Below are 22,384 nucleotides of genomic sequence, written 5' to 3'. Positions count from 1 at the left end.
ATAAGGGAGGGGTGGAGATGCTTTCTGCTTTATTGAAGGAGGAGCAGAAGCATCAGGGATTTTATTATTAACTCTGTTCCCCAAGGGAGAGCCAGGAACTGGCTCCCCAGATCCAGGGTACCACCTTTTCTGCCAGATCCTCCTCAACATATGCACCGTGGCAGGGGTCGGCCCTGTGCACATGTTCATCTGGCTCAGCTGAGCTTTGCAGCACTTCCAAACCACAGGGAAACCCTGCCAACCCTCCGGAAGCAGCATCCCCCACCCAGACTGGCAGAGCCCTGCCTGTGGCTTGGCACAGGGACAGAGGTTTGTCTGCGAGGGGGGAACTGTCCCACTCCTCTGCTTCTCCGCAGCCCAGGCATTGCTGGCTGCCATTTCTCCTGTGCTGCAGCATCTGTGCTCACCCCACCCCATTGACTCCTGGGCATCCTGGCATGCTTTGCCCACCCTGTCGCCTCCAGAGGACCCGCCTTGGATCAGAGATACTTTCCATCACTGTAATGCTACACAATTACTGCCCTGTGAGGGCAGCAGAGCAAGACTAGCACTGACAAATGGTGGGCACAGGCGGATGGGAGCAGCCAGGCCCCCTCTGCCTCCCCCATCCTTCGGCCTGCAAGGAGAGAGACTTGAGCCACAGCCGGATAGGAAACACTGCAACCTGCAGCATCCCTGCTCCCACAAACCTATGCTGTATTCAGTAATCCTCCCTGGTCCCAGCCAACTCCAGCTTGCCTTATTGGCTTTTGGCATTTTTTCTATTATTGCTCTTTGGTAAGTGCTCTCTTTCCCATCTGGAGCAGAAACTAAGCCCTCCAACGCCCAGGGAAGTGGTGCTGGGGACTCTGAGGCCCCTGGGGAGGTGAATGCCTTCGTGGTGTCCATTTTGCTTGGCATTGTATCAGTTTTGAAGCATAAGTGGAAGGAGCTAGTCATAGAATTACAGAAGATCCCAAACTGGAAGGAACAAAATATGATTATTGAATCGAACTCCTGGTCCTCCACAGACACCCCAACAATCCCACCCTGGGCCTGAGAGCACTGTCCAAACACTCCTGGAGCTCTGGCAGCCTCAGGGCCGTGCCTTTCTCTGGGGAGCCTGGGCAGTGCCCAGCACCCTCTGGGCGAAGAAACTTTCCCTGAGATCCAACCTAAACCTCCTAATCCAAAGAAAAGCAGAAACTGTCCTTTGGGGAGGGCTGGGAGGTGAGGCGGTGCCTGCAGGAGATGAAGGGTGAGGTGGAGGCAGCACAGCCACCCCAGTGCCTCTCAGGGGTTGGGGGAAAGCCAGAGTGGCCTGCCAGCCCTCAGCACTTGACAGAATCCTCATGGAAAAGAGAATTTTGTTGCAGTTGCCCAGTTTGGTGGTGCTGCAGCAGGAACTGGAGGCTGCTGCCACCCATCCCTGACTTCAGCAGAGCCAGGATCCCTCCCGGGAATGGGACACAATCTGGGATGCTGTGCCATAGACCATCAGCATGCATGTCTTGTCCTGCCTCCTCTTCCTCTCTCCCAGTGTCTCCCAGTATCACCCCAAGGATGCTGGGACCTAGCTGCCACCTGACACAAACTCCATCAATGGTGTGGTTCCAGGGGCTGCCATGCCCACAGCCATAGCTGTGGCATGGCTTGTCCAAGGCCACAAGGTGGAAACAGCTTGTGGTCCCTGGGAATACGGGCGGTGAGGGGGACGTGTCATCAGCTGCTTGGGTGTGAAGGGCCAGGGGCCTGCCACCAGGAGGGGCAGCCTGCCACCAGCCCTGGAGGGGCAGAGGCCAATGGGGAGAGACACCCCTTTAGGTTAGAGTGAGAAAAGGCCTCCCTCCCATGGGCCTTTGCAGTCATATGTTAAAGTGTTCTAAGTTCTGTTCATTCATTGATTCACTAAGTTGATGCCACCCCAGTTCAATCCCTGTTGACCATCTGTGTACCCTTTCCAGAATGCTCTTCCCTCGCTCAATCCCCATTGGCTCTGTTTTGCCACAGTGCTCCGCCCCTGTTGCCCTATTGGTTCTCCTGACCCTTAACCACACCCTTGCACCACTTTTCTTTATCCCTATTGGCCCTTGACCTTCTGACCCGCCCCTTTTACCGCTTACTTAACCCCAAGCCCTCAGATCTGTTCCTGTTCTCGTCCCTGGATTCTGTTTGTGGTTATATAAGCTGCCAATAAAGCAGCTTTTGGACTATCAAACGAGCACCCACCCCTGTGCCTGAGCCATCAGCACTTTTACTGTGGTGGGCCTGGACTCAGAGGTGCTGGGGGCTCTCTGAGATGCTGTTGTGGCTTCAGCCACAACGCTTGGGTTGTTAAAAATTATTAGCTCAGTTTGCTAACGAGCTGGCTGCAGGTAGGGCTCCTCCTGCCTGCTCAGCCCTGCTCCCGCTGTGACACTGTGCAAACATGGGAAGTTTCTCCCTTCACTCCATCCTCTCAAGCATTCCTGGCAGTAGCAAGGATGAGAAGAAGCCACTGGCGCAGCACAGGCAATGGAGGGATTTCCTTTATTATATCCCTACCTGAATGAGCCAGACCTCCAACAGCACTAATGCACCTGGCAGGGGAACCAAAAGTCAAATCCTTCAATTTGGGTTCATGGCCACAATGTTAGTGGTCCAAGACCTGCTCCAGCAATTCCTGTAGGCTCTACAAAAACACTTGAGCATGGTGTTCTTGCAGCAATGAAGGGGCCCAGTACCCATGTGGCTGCAAAATGCGTTGGAAAGAGATCTGAGAGGGACACTGTGCTTCCTTCCAGGTGGGACTCACAATCAAAGACAGAAAAGCAGGGATCAGGGATGAATTCTCAGCCTCTAAACAGCCACGGCTGACTTCCTGACCATTTGATTTTCCAAAAGTCAGATCCAAAAGGATCTCAAAAGTCCTTGGGGACAGGCAGGGTATTTTCTTATCTCAAATTATTTGGTGAAACTGTTGTTTAGAAAAGGCTTCACAGACAAGCTGAGCAGGGAGAGGGAAGAGGAACCAGACAAGCTTGGCCAGGAGTTAAGAAGAGGGAGAGGTTCGGGTTCCATGATCTTTGGCACAGGCTAGAGACCTTGAGGGGTCAAGCTGCAGTTTGATGGCTTGGAGCCACTGTGGCTCTTGGCCAGCTCAAGGCCAGTTACCAGCAGCCACAGTGCTCAGCACCTCCTCAAAAAAAGGTCCCAAGAGCCATCCCATAGCTGAAAAACACAATGTGGGGTCTTGGCCCCACAGCCCACCTGGGAGATGTGACTTTCACCAACATCTCCAGCCCTCCAGAGCAGGGAACCCATGCTTCAAGCATGTCTATATCCCAGACAACATCCAGCACTTTTAGTCACTTCAGCACCTCCCCAGCACCTCTCCAAACGCTGACCAATGGAGATGGTGCAAACACACCAGAACCCTCCCAAGCTTCTGGCAGTCTGCAAGGGAGAGACCCTTCCTGTAATCCTCCTCCACCTCGAGCTGATGCTGGGCTCAAATTACCATCCCTGCCTGGTGCCCTAGGGATGATAGAGGTGATCAGGGTGGTGGTGGCTGGAGCTGACCTGCAGCTGCCAAAGCAGGTAGAAGGATATCCCAAGGATGGGAAGGGAGAGCAAGGAGACCGAGAGAGATCTTGTCACTCATCTGCTCCCATGGAGACCCCCAGCTTACCTTTGCAGGCTTTGCGGTCGGTGATGGCCTTGCTGAGGTCACGGTAGAAGCCCTCCTTGCAGTAGTGGCAGTGCCTGCCCGCCGTGTTGTGCCGGCAGTTGAGGCAGACTCCGCCGCTCTTGCGCCCTGACAGCTTGAACAGCTCCATGTTGAAGCGGCAGCGCCGTGCATGCAGGTTGCAGTTGCAGGCTGTGGGGGAAGGGGAGAGGATGAGGGCTGAAGATGAAATTCAGGACCCTCCTGGTGGGCTGAAACTGCCCTGGTGCCCCCCACTGCAGTGGGGGGTTGTGCTGGGATTGGGATAGGCACAGCACAGCACATGTCGTCCCAATGTGCCATCCAGATGTGTAGCATCCATCACCCTGTGAGGCCGGTGCCATGAGGTTGGGACAGAGGAGAAAGGACACGTGTAGGGACTGGCACCACTCGGCTGAAGGCAGGCAAGTGTGGGATGTAGGGCTGCAGCTGGGGGGTTTGGCAGTGCCAGCTGGGAACTTGCAGCCCCACTGTCCCCCCTGCCCCTTCCCTGGCAGCTGGCTCTGGTGACAGAGCCCACCCAGTCTTCCAGCAGGACCACCCACCTCATGCCAGGCTGTGGGACAGCCCTCCCCTGCAACTGAGCCCCCAACTCTTTATATTTATGGCTCTATCTTGTGTGCATGAGCCACACACACAGAGAAATCCACACAGCAGCCCCTGTGTGCTCACATCCCTGTGTGTGCACGCAGAAACATGCACAAACACACAGGCACACAAACATACATGTGAACGTGTGTGCACACAGACATGCACCAAAATACCCCGAGCCGTTCATGTGCCCACAGGCAGGCACACAGATGTGCACAGAAACATCTGCACACCCTTACATGTGCACACACAAATTAGCCCCGGGAAGCACACAGCGCTCCTGGCTGATTCCACGTGTGCGAGATAAAAAGGCAAAGCACTGCCCATTCCAGCTTAACACTCTTGCAAAAAGATAATGGGAACAAGATTTCCTTTGGCAAAATGTGGCGGCCTGCTCCCCCAGCCCTGGCCTCCTCCCTGTGCTGGTAAATTGAGGTTGGGTGAGAGCTTTTCCAGGCATACTGTGAAATTCATTAACGTGTCGGCCCAGGTTTAACTGCCTGGGCCTGGCCTGGCGGCTGTGTGAAGTTGCCTCCCCGCAGCCAGCAGTGCCAGTGGGAGCTTCACCCCGCGCAGATCAAACACTGCCTCGCCTGCTCCGGCCATGGGCACGCTGCGGGGAGAAAGAGCAAACCCCGACCGTAAAAAAGAGTTTTTTGGAGGCTTGAGTTGAGCAGAAGGTTAGTGCCAGCACACTCAAACCTCAGCTGCCCGCAGAGCTCCCCCGTGTTATGAGATTAGTGAGAAATCACATGGCAGGCATCAAAATAACACCCAGTGTGGCCGTAGGTACCTTCAGGGGCTTGTTCCTTTTGAGCTATTTTCTTTTTCCCTGGTGACGGTGGGAAACAGGGATTTTTAAGGCAAACTGTGGTGTGTGGAAGGAAAGTAGCAAATACTGCCCAAGGCCCCGGGTAGCACAAGATACTGTTGAACTGAGGATGTTAACATTCAAATAGGCTTTGCCAGGGCTGGAAGAGACACAGTGAAGTATCCTGACAGCCAGGGTGCTCTTGCACTCTCCACATAATGGTACAGGGACAAGACAAGGTAGCTTTTGCTACAGAACTGTGGCAAAAGTGCAGTTCTTGGGAGGAGAGGGGCCTTGTTTTCCCCTTGCAGCACTGAAAGGCAAGTGGGGTCATCCCAAAAGGCAGTTCTGTGTCCCTCTTGGAACACCACCAGCATGGTCTGGGGAAGAAGAGGGGCTGGCAGACCAGAGGGGAGGCGATGGGCAGCGGAGGAGAACTGTTGGGTAAATGATTCGCTGCCCTCGGTGCACGTCCCTCTCTGCCTCCAGTTTAATTGGTGAGAGAGTAACTGGCAGGGCCTTTTCCCTGGCATCACTGACCCTGGCATGTCCTGATCTACCCCAGGGCCACCTTTCCCTTGGTACATGCTGCAGACCCTCTGATCCTCCCAGGAGCTGGGTTTGGGGAAGAAACCTCCCCTGGCAGCCCAGCATCATCGCCTCTCCTTCAGGCAGTGGTGCTGCTCGCTCTGGGCTGGTGTCCATAACTGCCAAGCCAGGATTCCAGAGCCAAAGGGGGGACCTGGCTGGGCTTGGCCACCCTGGGTTGGGTGGCTGTCCCCACTCAGGGACAGGGTCACACCAGCACGTATGGCAATCCCCTCATCCCCTGGCACAGCCATCCGGAGCTAATCGGGGCAGACAAGTCCCCCTCTTACTCAGCTAAATACTCTCACTGTTCCTTAGTACTGAGGCAGTTGTAAGCTCTGTCTGTCTCCCGTTAATCACTAATTAAAGGCTTGAATGTTCCCTGCTGTTTGGGGTATTAATAAGAATTTAATTGCACAGTTTGGGGCTAATTACCTGGTAGCTCACTTCCGCCCTTGTACAGTATGCCCAATTAAACAATCATATCATCAATTAAACAATCACAAGATCAAATAATTTGCAATAATAGACTAATTAAACGTTGACACCTTGCAATGGAGCAATCTTTTGTCTCCCTTTTGATGGTGTTTGAACCCCTTCCCAGGCCCTGGCCACCCCAAAACCTCTCTTCCTCCAGACTGCTGCAGATGTAGCAGCCTGGAATGACAGCACGAGGGGCTTTGGGACAGGCAGCGCCATGCACCGAGGCACACGTGGGGCAGGCAGTGGAGCCCGCAGGGCAGGAACGAGGCTCACCGCCCGTACAAGTTCCCTGGGAATAATTAGGGAAGGCAGCCGGATCAGCGAAACCCTAGACCGGCTGCTGCTGCCAACCCGCAGCAGATTTGAGCTACGCCCCTGCTTTGGCTGGAGGAGAACCTGGCTGGGATACAGGGCAGGATGAGGCTGCACCTCTCGGTTCCATGGCAGCTGAGACCAGAACAGCCCCTTTCATCCACACTGTCCCTCCATCCTGGGAAAGTTGTTGGGAGGGAAGGGTTCACTCTGCTGCTGCCAAGCAGGAGGAGAAGCAGGAGAGAGCCCTCCCCGAGGGGCTGGGAGGGACAAGGCTGAGGCACTCCATCCCCATCCTGGGAAGAGCAGGACTCAGGATGGTCAGACAAGTGTAAATCTCCTCTGCCGGGGTGGCTGCCTTCCCCTGCACTCGGCGAGGGTGGGCAGCGAGGGTTGCCCAGGCAGGGGTGTCGGGGCCGTGCTGTCTGCTTGTCCACCTCCCAGAGCCATCGCCTTCCCCCTGCTCTCCGCAGGAAAGGACCATGGCCGGTGCTGCCGGCAACTCACTGGTTTCCACCACATCTACTGGGGAGCAGGTGCAGAGAACCCTGTCAGGGGAACTCCCAAGGGAAAGGAAAAATGTACGGGAAGGGGCACAGGGCACAAGAGAATTACATGTGATCCTCCAAATCCCACCACCCCTCCGGGGATTGGTGTTTTCAGGCAGCCCGGTTGGATCACCACATCCCCCCCGAGCAGCCTGCGAGGTTTTCCCAGGAGAGCACCGCCCCTTCCCCGCCGAGGCCCCGGATCAAAGCAAGCCCCGTGCATTATCCTGGTGCTCCGGAGAGTGCTCCTGCCGCGGCGGCCACAAAGGGAACAAGGGCTCCCGCATCCCCAGCGAGTGCATCAATTACTTCCAGTGGCTGCCTCGTGCTAATCCGCTTCCCCTCCTTCCCCGGGCCGGGTGTTTGGGGGGCCGGGCTGCCGAGGAGGCGACCGGGCTGCCCCCGCAGCTCGTGGGTGCAGGCTGAAACTGGCAGCAAGTGGTGGGGACGAGGAGGTGTAAGTCTGCAGTGATAAAGATGGGGGGTCCCCAGGATTCTGGCAGTCCTGCTCCTGCCAGCACCTCTGCTGGGATTATCCTCCACACAGCCTATCCTAGGCTAGAAGCTGGGAGGACACATCCCTCTTCCCTGCCCTGGACACACCAGAGGACATACAGAGCATCCGAATACTGGCAGGGCAAGCTCCCTATGGGAGACGTGCAGCCCCTATGGTGTGTCAGGAGAGCCTCCCGAGCCTGTGGACCGATGGCCTCCAACCACCAGGCACGGGGCCACGCACTCTGCGGCACAAAGCTGGCACCGTGCCCTCTTGCCAAGCCAGCAGCTTGGCAAATCCACTGTCACTGTCCTGGCTGCGACAGTCCCAAACCTCCCTGCTTGCCAAACTCACGCTGACCCCCTCAACACTGCAGCACAGTGATGTCCCCACGAACACCACAGTCACCCTACGGCAGCCGTGGTGGGGTTGTGCCCTGTGCCAGTGCTCCGACTTCAGGAAGTACTTGGCTGTTTCACCTGGGCATTTCCCAGAGGCAAAAATTCTGGTGAAACAACAAATGTTTGTCCTCACCTCCAGCTGCATGGATGGATGTCCCAGCATCGTGCCATGCTGTAGGACATCAGTTTGTCCCCGTGCTGGAGCAGGCAGAGACTCCCATGCGCTGGACTGAGACAAACCCCCATGCAGAGTGCTGGGGAGCACAGAGCCAAGAGCTGACACATCCCAACATGACCTGAAGCTGTACCAGCCCCACGGATCCATTCTCACCCCCCTTTCAGGGCGCTGCGATCCCCCACCCTGCCGCTGCGCTGTCACTGAGCTGCCAAGCTCCTGCATCCACCCACTCTCCACCTCTTCCATCCCACTCCCCAGCCACGCCTGACATCCGCCACCACGAGCCAGCATCACCGCTGTCTGACCACGGGACTGAGTCCGAAACTCTGCAGCCCCCAGGGCTGAGCAAAGGGAACTTCCCGGGCAAGCCTCTCCTTTTAATTGGTGCTAATTGCTGCGTCTGTTCGTGCTGGCTGGGGAGATGTCATTGTTGAAAGGCACAGAGGGGAAGGCTCGGGGAGCTAATCCAGCTTTCAACCGCTAAGCCCTTCGAAGTCGGGTAATGGAGAAGTTCTTTCAGGTCCCTTCAGAGAAGGCACAAAGCCCCAGAGGGGAAAGGGAGAAAGAAGGGGAGCGAATCAACAGGAAAAAACTACTTTCACACGCAGCTCGGGGAAGGGTCTTTGTGTGCGGGGCTGTCGGGGGGGGTGGGCTTGAAGGGATGGCGCTGCGGCCCCGCCTCTTCTTCCCTCCCTCGTTTATCTTTTCAGCTCCATCTGCCAAAAGGGTGACGCAGCTGGGGGCAGGATGCTCAGCGCAAGGGACCCGCCCTGGACGAGATGGACAGAAAACCTGCAGATGCTACTCAAAAATGAGCCTCCTCTGGTTTAACCCCTTTTGTGCCACCAGAGCTACCTCCACTGCTATGGTGCTGCTTTACTGGAGGACGTGGCAATGAGGCAGGTGCAGAGTGGGGGGCACAAGGTGGCAGCCAGTGGGGTGAGGTCCTCCTTGTGTCTTGGGGGATTCCATGGGCTCAAACACCTGCTGGAGGCCTCCCCTGCCTGACCTGCAGCAGCCCTGGGAGGTTGGAAAGCGGAGGTTTTTTTCTGAGCTCCAAAACTCATCTTTCTGAAACAAGTGGAAAAACACAAGGGCTGGCACATTCCCACAGGGCATGAGGAGGCTTCAAGCATCAGCTCCAGCACTTGCTTTGAATCCACTGCCCTTTTAGCCATTCTTAGAAGAAATCTGCTGTAACATGTATATATTGAAGCAGACAGCTGGGTTCTCAACAAGACATCGATCACAAATACTAACAAGTCCTTCTGACCTCTGGCACATCCACTGAGCCTTTCAGAGGCTGATTAATGGTACAGCTTTCCCTTGTCTCCATCCTCCCGCCACCCCCTGAGACCTGGGCTCCTGTCCAGGAGGAGCGAATGTCTGTTCCTCCCTCTCCCAGACCTTCACAGGGCTCTGGCATCCCCCAGCCCCATCCCAAACCAGAACAAAAAGCAAAAGTCTCCACCAAAATCCCATTAAGATTCACAAGCTAATAGCAGTTTGATGTTTTGGAAATATTTCGTTTTGGTGACAATATTTTTAACTTAGGGAAACCTTTGCAAGGACAGACAAACTAAAACCACCGCACAGAATGAATACGAACGATGAAATTTCGAATTGGGAACGTCAACCTCTGCCAGGTTTTTCTGTCTGCTCCCTGACCCCAAGCACATCTCACAGTGAACTGCTGCGATTGCCCCTCCAGCCTATGGACAGCTGGTCTGCTGCCCAAGGGAAACAATCCCAGATGGGCATCCCGCACTGAGGCCTGCTGACTGGCTGGAAGACACCAGTGATTTTTGGGAGGGTTTTGGTGCTTTGGTTCATGGTGGAACCACTGCATCTTTGGAGGACACCTATAGCTAAGACAGGGTAGATGGTTGAGCCTTTCCCAATCCTCCAGCACAGGAGATGCTCCCCAGCATCTCTGGACAAGCACACTCCATTGTTTTGATTCAGTACCCATCACTTCCTACCCTCATGACCTGTTTTAGCGTTTCAGCCCCAGAAACCAAAAATGTTTAGAAATGTCTTACCCAGACACTCATTGGCCTCACGGGCGCTAGCCCGCTGCCAGGGCCGGTCGTAGTGGAAAGGCTTGCAGCGGTCGCACTCGGGTCCCTCTGTGTTGTGCTTGCAGTCACACACCAGCTTCTGCTCCTTGTCCTTCACGCAGCGCGCCGCGTGCCCGTTGCACTTGCAGCGCCCGCCGACCTGCAGCTCTCCCACCGCATAGTAGTAGGGGGTGGAGCCCGTGCCCCCCTCCTCCTCGCCGGCGTCCCGGCTGCCCAGGTCACGGAAGAGATGTGGGCGGCTGAAGACCACGCGGATGTCGGTGGCCGTCACCCAGTCCTGGAGCACGGGGCTGCTGTCGAAGTCCTGGGCCGAGGGTCGCCCGTCGAGGGTGCTGAAGGCAATGAGCCCCCCGGTGAGCGGGTAGAGGTCGGTGAGGCCGTCGGTGCACAGGGCCTCCTGCTCGTTCTGCTTGGTGACCGTGGCTTTGCTGGGCTTGCCGTAGATCTTACGGCACTGGGAGGAGTAGTACTGGTAGGGCACCCAGGTCTTGCCGTAGTCCATGGACTTGAGGATGGCGGTGGACTCAGGCCGGGGCGAGCAGAACTGGAGGCTGACGTAGACCACCTCAAACTTTTTGCCAAGGGAGAGGGTAAGGGTGACGTTCTGGGGTGAGTGGTGGAGGGTTTCCGAGCGCCAGCAGGTCATGTTGGAGGCGGTATTGAGGTCAGTCAGGTAGGCAGGTGGGTGGGCTCGGCGGGGGTCCGAGGCATTGCAGTGCCGTGTCGGGGGCTTCCCGCACGTGCTGGAGGCTTGGACCTCCTTCCCAAAAGCAGCGTTGACAAATTCAGGGATGCAGCGTCGAGGAGCACCGCTGTCATCATAGCAAGGGTCTGGGGGGGTCTGCTGGGCTACGAAGGGGTTCACTGTCTGGGACAGGCCCAACATGGCAGTGGTGAGGAGCAGGCGCAGGAGCTGCAGGACCTCCATCCTTCTGGGGAGAGGGAAGTGGCTCCTCCCTGGAAGAAGAACAACAAGAGTGAGTGGCACCAGCAGTGTCATGGCCACAGCACCACCTGTGTTGGGAGGGCTGGTGAGGGATGGGAAACTCCCCCATGTCTGGTCCATCACCTGTACCCATCTTCCCACCCTATATCCACTGGTGCACTATCCTGGGAGGCAATTACTTTGTGTTGCCTCATCCACACCAATCCCTCACTGCTCATCAGCAGGACTGAAATAGACAGAAATGGGAAAAGGGCCTGAGCTTTTGATGGAAGAGGTTGAAATCAGGGTACAGCCCTTTCCTGGCCTCTTGCAAACTGTCCTGTGGTGACAGGAACATTTCTGCCTGCCAGCAGTCCTGGCTGTCACACACAGTTCATAGACCTTGTCGCTGCATGGCTGACAAGGGCTGGTGATGGGGAAGACTTAGGGGAAATCTTTCAGATGCAACAGGAGCTGCAAACCCCAAATTATCCACCTGTGGCACAAAATAGCTCCTGATAGAGCAGGAGAAACAGCAGCAAAACCATAGGCCCATTGTGCAAGAGGCAGGAGCTTGTTGAGATGAAGACCTGGAGCTCCTGAAGACACCGCTACTTTCTTTGCTGTCTATGGGTACAGTGGCTTCTCCAAGCCAGGGGCTGGATCCCCTCCAAATTCCTCTGCCACACTACCCAGCAGCAAAGGAAGTTATTCTGGCCTCACCCCCGAGAAATCCAGGTCTGGGTCTGGTGTGTTTGTTGACTGGGGGAAAGTCCAGGACCAAATGCAGGACCTGGCTGGGCTCCTCTCCCAGCAGCTGCAGCACAGGGTCAGGGAGCTTATTGTCTCCCAGGAGATGTGGCCCATCTCCTGAGTTACTGACTTGAAGAGTGGAACAGGTCTGGAGGTCACATTCCCTCCTGCTAGCTCTGAATACATGAAGGACCTCTCACACAACGCAGATTGGCCACGTCCCATTCTTGCCATAGCAAGAGCCTCCTGGATGGGTAGGTGGCATCAGCCCTGCCATCACATGGGTTGTGCGGAGTCAAAGCCAAGTTGTCCAGCCTCAACCATCCCAATGCCATGACCAGGCAGGAGGAGGGGACCCCCTGATCGTCCCCTCTCCCACTAGTAAATCTTTACAGGATGACTTGTGTTTCTCTCTGAGGGACAAAGCTCTGCATGACCCAGCCCAGTATCCCCAGCTCCAGCCCCCATCTACAGCCCCAGTGCCACTCCTGCCTGTCCAGCTGCCCACACTGGCCAAAGGAGGCTCCAAGGAACAGCCAATTTCAATGATTTGGGACTTTTTTTTGTTTGTTTGTTATTCCATTTTGCAAAGAAAAACGAGTCATGACTGTGGAAGAAAACTGCCTCCCTAGGCTGCCAAACCACTAATGAGGAGAAGCTCCTCTCTGCCCAGCCATGGTCAGCCCAACAGCTACAGTCTGTGCCTACCAAGGGATGAACAGGGGTCTCAACCCATCCTGGGACATCTCCCCCAAGGCAAAACGTGCCCCTGCCACTTCCGTGCTGTTTCCTCACTGCTTAATCCTCTGCTGATGGAAAAAGAGATGTGAAAAACCGGCAGCTCCCTTGGTGGTCCCTGCATCTCCCCAGCAGCACAGTTCCAGCTTTACCACAATGCTGCAGAGCCTTTTGGGGACATGACAGCCCATGGCTTGGGTGACTTGGCTGCCAGCAAGACAAAGGATACTGTTCCTGGAGTGCCCAGAGCAATGAAACCCCACTACTTGAGGAGTGTGGCTGCAAGATTAGAGACTGCAGGGATGTAGCAGTCACCACAGCAGAGGAGATGCCATGCCATGAGCACCAGGCAGTGAAAGGCATCCCCCACTGCCGGAAGCCTACAGAGCCCCGTTGGGACTCCTGGCTCCACTGCAGGCAGCTGTCTTCTGAGCAGGAGATGAAGCTATGTCTGCTGCTATATTCCTGCATGTGCTTGTTGAGCAAAGCCTGTGCCTGGTTAATCCCCCAACACAATCCTGACAAGGATGATACCAAGCCCCTGCCTGGTGCTGAGCAGCGCACAGTGGGCACGAGCCCCTGCCAGCCCACTGGCAGAGCCCTGCTCCTGTATTCTCACCCAGCAAAGGGGCTGCAAGGTGCTGATGGACTCCCCCTCAACACCCACTAAGATCAGGTGATGCATGTACTTGCAGAAGCCAGCACAGCACCTCTGGCCCTGTGGTGCTGCCAGCCTTCTTCCCCCACACTGTCCCCCTCCAACTGCACATCCCACAGAGGGCATGCCGTCAGGGACTGCAGCCATCACCTTCCATCCGAGCACCCACATGGCAGCACTAGTAGGGAGACAGCCCTCTAGGGAAAACCTCTGCACCAGGAGGAGAGAGGAGAAACCCCCGGGGGTCCTCAGTAGCTGCATCCATCCACTCCAGGGAGAATCAGGATGTATGGAACAAGGCATCTACTAAACACTGCCAACAAAGAGTCTCCTCCACCCCCTCTCTGCTATGTGGCAGCAAGGTACCAGGAGTAGGGACATGCTCAAGCAAAGGCCTTTTAATTTCCTCTCTGGGAAGACACAAAGGTGTGGGGAAATCCTTGCCCAGGGGAAAGCGACGGCAGCAGCATCTCTGGTAGCCAGGGGAGGGGCCACAGGTGAAGCTGTTATGAGCACTGGAGCAGCAGGTCTAGGACCCAGGACCAGGTTACTGCTGGTTTAGGCATGCACATGAGCATCTCTTGCTCATCCTCCCTGCCCTAGTGGGAAGCATTGTCCCTCCTGCCATTCTTACCAAGGCACAAGTCCCTGAGGTTCAGTGCCAAAGTTTTGGTGGCTCTGCTGCCGGGGAGCAGCCATCGGGGAGCCAACACTTGCTCAGCAGCGCATCAGCACTGCGGAGGCAGGGCATGAGTGGAAATCATTATCATCCGCAGGACCACACACAGGCACGCACGCTCCGTGCTCAGCTCACCCCATTATCCCACTGAAAGAGAGCTGGGGCCAGTGGTCTCCATGGGCCTCACCTCCGTATTGGAGAGGAGGGCAAGCTGCAATCTGCTCCCTTTTATGCATATTCAGCATGACCCTGGGACTGCCGGCAAGCTGCCAGAGAGGCCTGGGAGTGAGTATTTCTCTCCCTGGTCCCCATCTGCCCCCCCTTTTCACTTCCCATCTTTGCTGCCCCTGGTTCAGATCAAATAGAGGCACTGCTGACTAAGCAGAGAGAATTGGGATGACCCTTGGGTGCCGATTCCAGCCCAGCACGTTCCTGGATCCTGCATGAGGAGGGACATGAGCAACAGAGCCCCTTTCCCAGGGACAGCATCCCAAAAGTGTCCCTGGCGAGGCTCTGGGGTGGCTGCCAGCTCCCCGCCACCAGCAGCAGCCGTGGCCCGGGGGAATGCGGCGGTGGGGCTCACCCTTCCCGAGGAAGCGGCCGCCCTCTCAGCTCCTCCCCAGGAGCGGCTGCATTTTTGAGGTGGGCGATTTCCTCGCTCCTCCACTCACTCCGGGAATGCCAACAGCCGTGCGGCTTGGAAGGAAGTCATGCTGCTGGAGCACTTCAGAAGTGCTTTAAAAAAAAATTAGCTTCCACATCCAACACCTCCACACCCCTTCTCTCTACAACTACACACTTCCCAGAGCGACCAGCAGTGTTTCCCTGCCTTGTGGGAGACTTGTCAGGGTGATGCGCCAGCCCACTGTGGGCTCCTTTTCCATTGTCTTTCCAGGAGGCAGTGCTACCGAGGGCGATGCTGGGTGCAGATGCATGCCTGGTGTCCCAATGCTGAGCCATTGGCTAGGTGCTTGCTCCCCAAAATAGAATGGATGAGGCAAATGCAGCAGGTGAGGCAGGGCAAGGAGAGCAAACTTCCCACAAAGTGGATGCTGGTGCCTACAGTAGGCCCAGGATCACCACCTGGCACACTGGGGCCACAGCAACTTTGCTGAAGTAATTATAGGATTAGGTGGAACAACACAGGGCAGGGAGGGAAGCAGGTTATTAACCAGATTTGATCCCAGGACCTTTGCAGCACAGGAACAGCCTTCTATAATTAAAGTGGAAGGGAAGGCACAAGTGGTGTTCTGCTGTTGGAAAAATGTGGGCTTAGAGGGCAGCTGATGGCTGAAGCTGAGCAGCCAACACTGCCCTGGAAGGGGATGGGAGAACCCCAAGGAATGACAGGGCAAAGGTGCTGCACTCCTGCCAGGGATCTGGTTGATGCTGGTGCTGTCCCCCAGGTTGATACTCCCGCACCAATGCTGCTGCCACGCTGCAGCCGACTGCATTTCTCCTCCAGGCCATGACAGCAGGGTGTGGGGGGATTTGCATCACTTGAGTAGAAGACATGGCCTTACTTGGAACTCGTTGAGATGGGAATGACTGATCCCCATGAGGTGCTGCATCTCCCTGTGCACAGAGATAAGGCCCTGGGTGCCAGCGTTGGGGCAGGGATGGAGCCACCCACCCGCATGGGGCACAAATTTGCACAGCAAAAGCCATGGCTCAGGAGGCAGAGATTCCTGGGCAAGGACCAAAGGACCTGAGGACTTGAGGGGGTCCAACAACTAAGACTCTTGGGTAAGACTGATCTAGGAGGACTGCTTGTTCCTGAGCTGTGTCATCCCCAGTAAAGTCCACCAGCACCTCAGATGCCTCTGAGAAGGAAGTCACTGGGAGGATGGGACAGGACCCAAAGCAGAAGAGGAATGATGTGCTCAGAGAAGCTAAAACCAGGCACAAATGACCAGAGCATGTCCCTTAACCAGGGGGCACCTGCTACTACAACCTGCACATTTCCACCTTGTTACAGGCCCTTTGTATGAGGGGGCCTTGCCTCATGTGCTGTGGGAGCAACCCCCTGCAGCTCTGCCCCAGCCCATGAACAAGATCCATCCTGGGGGCCTGCCAGGGTCCCTGGATACCCAGGTCCCTCTCCTGCCATGCCGATACCAGCTTGGGGAAACTTAATTCCTCCACCCAACACACAGAATCAGGCCCAAACTCTGCTTCACCCATGGATAGATCATCCCATGTGTTTCTGGAATATAAAACCACAATGGAGAAGTATTTAAAGTGAAAGGAAAAACTCCATGGAGTCAAGGTACTGGTCCAGCTCAGCTTTCCAGAGGGAGGGAGTGTGTGCTGGGAGAGGCTGGGAGGATGCAGAGTGTCTGGGAGTGCTAATCGCCTTCCCAGCTGCTAATGGAGCAACTGGTGCCCACTTGGGACATGGCTAATGGCACAAAGGAGATGCCTCACTTTCCTTTACAAGCTCCCTCATCTCTCCTGATATTTAAGTATCAGGAGCTTCTGAGTGCTGGCGGCCCCACATCCGCAGGACTGCCCACTCCACGCAGCCCCTCGGGCTCTCAGCCCCCTGCACACACAGCTCAGGGGAGCAATTACGCAGCAGCATCTTCCTACAGCAGGCACTGCAGGTGATGGATATTGCAATGCACTCTTGGCAGGTCGGAGCCAGAATTACACAAGCCATACGATACCCCAGTGGTGCCAGGAGACGCGTACAAATTACACTGCACACAGGAAAGGATGGACCAGATTCTGACCTCACTGCTTTGGCACTAGCCCGAAGTAAATCCATTCACATCAGGCCAAACCAAGATATAAGCAACTCCATTCAAATTTACACTGGCATACCTGTGGTCAGGATCTGGCCTGGCTTGAATTAGTTGCAGCCTGATGTTACAAAAGGCAACAACGGCGTCCAGATTTCCAAGGTTATCGAAAACAACCAAAAAATAAAAGAAAAAAATAAATCCACCATAAAACAAACAGTCCCCAGGCTACTCAGCTATGTGCATGGAGCTGTCAAATGCAGGATGCTCAGACACATCCCTGCTCACCAGTTGCAGTAACTCATAGGCCATGCCGACCACAGGAAGGAGGGACCAACACCCAGCATGGGTGTCCTGCCGGGTCCCCCATGCCCACTCTGCTCACCACTGGTCCTGGGCAGAGGTGGTCCCACTCTGGGGAGAGGAGACATCAGCATCGCATCACATACGATGAAGACCTGAATACATTTTGCTGCAACGCTCTTGCATCCCCCAGCTAGTGCAAGCTGGAGATCTCCTCCTGAAGTTCCCAATGCAACAGCAACTCAAAAAGACATTTGGAGCCCTTGACCTTGCAGGACAAGCAACGACTCCCTGGATGCATTTGGACTTGATGATCCTTGTGGGTCCCTTCCACATAGAGTGTTCTATGATTTTTTTCTACCCCATTTATTAACCACTAATACATATTGACCAGTTAGTTATTTTACCCAACTCTAACCCCACCTCAGTCTCCTGAACCTTTTTGCACATTCCTACCACACTGCTTGACTCTACTGAGTGGTCTCAGCAGCATCCCTCAAGGTGCAGAGGATTTTTCTCCCACTACTCCCAGTGGATGCAAGGGACGCAGAGTTCCAGTCCAGAACGCCTCATTGCTTCCATGCCTTTCCACTCCATATGAGAATAAAGTGATCTGGTTTCCATAACATTTCTCATTGCATTTTCGCAACATGCTGGGCACAGATGTTGAAAATAGTCTGGATGAATATTTAAAATGGTATTCAGAAATGACAACATTTGGCCGGCTTTGAAAGATCTCTCACATCGAGCAGAGGATGGCTCACAACAACGGACTGGAAACACACTGCACTTTGACATCTCTTTTTTTTTTACCCCCTCTCTGGCTATTGGTGCGATATTTCATGCCCCTGGTGTCCCACAGTCTGTTATTGCTTGAGTGCCAGCCAAGCCTGCAGCATTAGGAAGAAGCTGTCACGTACGTTTTTAAACATCACGGGGCAAAGCGGAATATGGAAAATCTGTCGCGTTTCCATACCGAGCGCAAGTGTCCTGCGCAGGCTCAGGGAGGGGCTCAAAGGGGCACAAATTAATTGCTTCCTTATGGAGCAGGGCCTGACTAACCAGGGTGGCGGAACAGGACGCAGAGGTGCAGCCTTGACGTGATGGGCTGCTTCCCTGCTGGAGACATCTCTGGACACCCCTCAAGGCGTACACTGATGCTCATCTCCTTCTTCAGGACTGGGGAAACCCCCTCTGAGCCACACCTCTGCCAGCAGCCAGCCGAGGTGGGACCTCCATTCTGTCCAACCCAGACTGAAGACACCATTGTTCTGGTGCTCAGAGAGCAGTGGAAATGCTCCTCAGCCTTGACACTTAGCAGCTCTCATTTCTGGTGAGCATCTTGTGCTCAGCTGCATCCCTAGGCTAGGCTTCTCTCTTGCACGGCATGCAGACACACATCAGCTCCTTCCCAGTCTGTCATTACACTTGCCTTCTTCCAGGGACCTACCTTCCTTCCACACACAGGTAGAGGAGGAAGGGGTTTTGGGACCCTTGCAGCCCATCCTGCTCTCAGACTGTTGGATCTCCTGTCCCCTCATCAGCCTCCTCCAAACAGGTGTCAGAGCAGCACAGCAGCTCCCTCTGTTTTGCAAATGGGATATTGCAGAAAAAGAAAAAAAAGTTGCCCCCCATCCATGCAAACACCTTGGAGGATGTTTCCAGCACACGGCCAAAGCCACATCCCTCTCCGCCAGTTACGGAGAGCTCTAGCCTCTCCTGGCTCTGAGAGACAGGCAACAGAAAACTTTGCTGGGGAAGAAGGATCTGTGGCGTTTCCAGGCAGGCAGGGTGTGCACATCCAGATCTGCACTCAGTATTGTCTTAGCCTGGCTACTGGTCCAACACAAATGGGACGGATGGAGGTGGGGATGCTCAGCCTGGCTTACATCCCATACATTCATGGAATGAGCTCCCTGAGAGAGGAGTATCCATGCCCAAGTCCTGCCTAGATGAGCATCAAGCCAGCAGGACCACTGCACTGCCAGAGGAGCTCGTATTCCTATCCACGGGGCCTTCCTCACCCACCCTGCTTGGCAACTCAGCAGACTGCCAAGCACCACGTCCCCACCACATCAGTTAGTCCTCATCCCAAGAAAGGTATTTCCACCCACCCACTCTCCAGTGGGCCAGGGAATCTGTGGGTAGGATGGTGTTTTGAGGAAATGAGGTTTCAGCAGCTCCAAGAGAGGAAAGCAAAAGCAGACCCACCAAACGCAGCCCAGCTTCCCTTCTTCCCGTGAAGCCGCCTGCTCACACGTTCACTGGCCAGAGCTCTCACCCGAGCTGTGCCTCACAAGGGCCGGGCGCTCGGGGTGCCGAGGGTCTCGCCCAGCCCAGCTCCAGAACTGCAGTGGAGCAGAGCACATCCCACGGGAGCCGTTTCCAAAGGGAGACGACCCTCTGAGCCACCCCGCAGCGGAGTCTCTCGGGGCAGCCGTGTTGGGAAGGGACCAACGATGTACCCCAGCCTCGGATGGTGACAAGGGCGATGCCGCCCACCCAGGTGGCTTTGTGCCGGCGGAGCCCTCAGAGGCGGAGAAGGGCCTGCGGTGGGAGCGGAGGGCAGGGGACCACGTGCATGCCTCGTGCCCGGTCAGCCGGGGCTGGCACCGCAGGCTCGGCCTGGCAGGGCTCCCGCCGCTGCCCGCACCGCAGCCGCACTGATCGGGGCCGGGGCTCCGCCGGGCTGCGACACGGCGGGGCTCTGGACAGTGCCGAGAACCCCCGAGCCGGCTCTGCGGGGCGGCGGCAGCAAGCCGGGCCGGGCCGGGCCGGGCCGAGCCGGGCCAGAGTGCGGAGCGGCGGCGGCTGGAGCTCCCGGGGACGGGAGCGCGGCTCGGCGGCGGGCGGGCAGCCCCGCTGCGGGGAGGTCCCGTTCTCGGCGGTGAAAGGATGGAAAGGGAAATAAAGGAAGGGTGAGTGCGGGGGGAGAGGGAGGAATAAAAGGCAACGAGGGAGGGAGCGGTGGGGAGGAGAGCGGGAGCCCGGAGCGCCGGGAAGTTGGGAGCGCAGCTTACCGCGGCCGGGCAGGTAGCGGGGCCGGTCCGGGCGACAGGTCCGGGAGCGGTGACGAGAGGAGCCGGGGCCGCGGCGTGGCGGACGGCGGGCAGGGGTAGCTCCTTCCCGGTGCTGGCCGCAGCACGGAGAAAGGAAAAAAAGTGAAGAAAAGGGTGCGTGTGGGGGAAAAAAGCAATGATAACAAATTTCCAGGGAATCGTGCGCGGGGGACGAAATAAGGCGAAATAGTGGAAAGCGGGAGCGCTGCTCCCGGCGGTGCGGGCGGGTCCCAGCGCCGTGCCCGCAGCCGGCCGCGCTCCCGCCCGCTCCACCGTACCGCCCGCGGCTGCTTCAGCTGCGGGAGGGAGGGGGGGAGGCGGCAGGGGAGGGCGAAAAGGAGAGGAAAGGGAAAAGAAAAAACACCCCTTAAAAAAAAATAAAAACTAAAAGAAAAGCAAGAATAGGAGAAACTGATCCCCGACCGCCGCCTAGACGCGGAGTAAAAAGGCTTCAATAAATCCCGGGTTGAAAAGAAGGGAAAAGTCACCTCCCCGAGGAAATCAGAAGCAGATTTCGAGCCATTTAATCACATGCAGGGAGGTGTGTGCGTGTGCGCCGCCCGCCGCCGCTGCCAGTCCTGCCTCCGCCCTCCGCCCCGCCGGCAGGCCAGCGGGCAGGGCCGGAGCCGGGCGGGGAGCGGGGCCGCCCCGCCGGTGGGCAGCCCTCCCGCCGGTCAGCGCCGCGGGGGTCCCGGTGCCGCGGTCCCACCTGCCGCCCGGCCAGCCCCGCCGCACCGCGGGAGTTCTCTCGGCCCACAGCGGGTCCATCCCCGCAGAGTGCGGGTGGCTGCGGACCGCAGCCCACCACGCCGAGGGCTCAGCGGTGCCGCAGCCGAGGCAGCCGGTTATTCTCCCTCTGCTTCCCAAAGAAAATGAGGCATTTACCGCGCGGGAGCAGCTCCTCTTATGGAGGAAGCTGGAGTCTCCGCTCCATCCCGTGGTGCAGAGGCTTTTCACGCGCTGCACCAGTCGCCCTCGGTCTCTGATTTTTGGGCAGGGAGGGAGGGAAACGGGGCACTTCCGTACCCAGCACAGCTGCCTCCGGGCTGTCCCCGGAGGGCTGCTTAGCTATCCCCAGGCCACCTGCGAGCGGGGCACGAAAAAGGTGAAACTAATTTAATCAGTTTGTGCGAGGCGGTGGAGGAGAGCAGGAAACCCGGACCTGGACTCTCTCCCTCACTGGGGCCATGTTCACAGCCCTGGGGCCCCCACGTCTGCCAGTTCGGCCTGGGGAACATCCTCCTGTAATTGCCCTTGCAATGGATGTGAGGACTGAAGACAGCACCGGAGGCAGGAGGAAGGGCAGGGTGCCAGCACAGTGCCCACCTGTTACGTTCAAAGCCCCCAGCCACCATCACCCTGCTCCCGGGGGACCCCCGGTTACCCACATCCTGTTGCTCTGGGGCAGCAGGTTGCAGGAACAGCTCTCCCAGCCGGCTGGCAGATGCTCACTGAAGGAGCAGACCCCAGCTGGCCGTGAGCCCTAGGGGAATTGCTGTTTGCTGCTCTCTGCCTTGTTGCATTAAACACGTTTCTTCTCCTATTCCAGCACCAGGGACATGGATAAACAAGAGTGAAGCCACCAGGTGACAGGACAGAGGAGACTCGGGCCACGAGCAGGGCAACATCAAGGCTCTAAGTCCAATGCTACAGGTGCCTTGTAGCCCCCGTCTCTCTCAGGGACACTTGTGCATTTGGAGAGGTGGGCAGTCAAGCCAGAAGCCACAAAAGCAGCCCCAATGCAGATCCCAGATGAGATGCTCGTGCAGGACCAATGTTTGCTTTGTGTGGGATCAGATCAGACTGCAGGGCAGAGTAAGGCCCAGGGTTCTCAGAACAGTGTGGCACTAGGGACAGGCTGGGATGATGAAGGCAATAGGGTAAAATGAGGCATGGCTAGAAGATCCTGAAGTGACATGAAGCAGGAATTGTCCAAGTGATGGACCTGAAGGCATTTTCCCCACCAGGAAACACAAGGACAGCCATGACCATGAGCTGTGATACTGAGTCAGCCTGGCCTGGCTGCTCCAGGGTGGTGCTGAGCTGTGGGGGCTGCATCACCACAACCTCAGTGCTGCTGTTTTCACACCCATTGGACCCCCACCATCCTGTGACTCAAACATGATTGAGAAGCGCTGGCCACTATATGGGAAAATTTTGGAACTGCTGTCCACAGGCTTCACATCAGTAAAAGCCCAGCTGAGATGGGCAGAAGCTGTTTCCTGAATCCCGGTTTCCCCTGTTGCCTCTTTGTAGGATGGAGAGCCTGAGAGAAAGATGTAAATCTGGGTTTGGCAAATAGGGAGTGCTACAGACATCAGCAGGGATGGAACACCCACTGAGGTAGGAAT

The 22,384-nt window shown here is 56.5% G+C and overlaps 1 protein-coding gene across 4 annotated transcripts in view; it reads right to left on the bottom strand.

The window, feature by feature from the left end:
• Positions 1 to 20,996, bottom strand: part of NTN3 (netrin 3) — a 33,501-nt gene extending 12,505 nt beyond the window's left edge. Inside the window, exons 1-4 of one of the 4 annotated variants that reach the window (XM_066198253.1) lie at positions 20,919 to 20,996; positions 19,995 to 20,106; positions 10,136 to 11,131; positions 3,650 to 3,838 (exon numbers count right to left, since the gene is read on the bottom strand). In XM_066198253.1, coding sequence (XP_066054350.1) covers positions 3,650 to 3,838; positions 10,136 to 11,102 — 1,156 coding nt within the window. In that variant the 5' untranslated portion in view covers positions 11,103 to 11,131; positions 19,995 to 20,106; positions 20,919 to 20,996. Of the gene's footprint in view, positions 1 to 3,649; positions 3,839 to 10,135; positions 11,132 to 19,994; positions 20,107 to 20,521; positions 20,683 to 20,742; positions 20,765 to 20,918 lie in introns of those variants that run through there. The other 3 variants (XM_066198254.1, XM_066198251.1, XM_066198252.1) reach the window with 3 other exon arrangements.
• Positions 20,997 to 22,384: the final 1,388 nt, after the last annotated feature.

Source organism: Chamaea fasciata, unplaced genomic scaffold (assembly GCF_029207755.1).
Source record: "Chamaea fasciata isolate MVZ Bird 193981 ecotype frontalis unplaced genomic scaffold, bChaFas1.0.hap1 SCAF_16, whole genome shotgun sequence".
In the NCBI taxonomy this organism is placed as follows: domain Eukaryota; kingdom Metazoa; phylum Chordata; class Aves; order Passeriformes; family Sylviidae; genus Chamaea; species Chamaea fasciata.
This window is presented reverse-complemented; position numbering and strand designations above follow the sequence as displayed.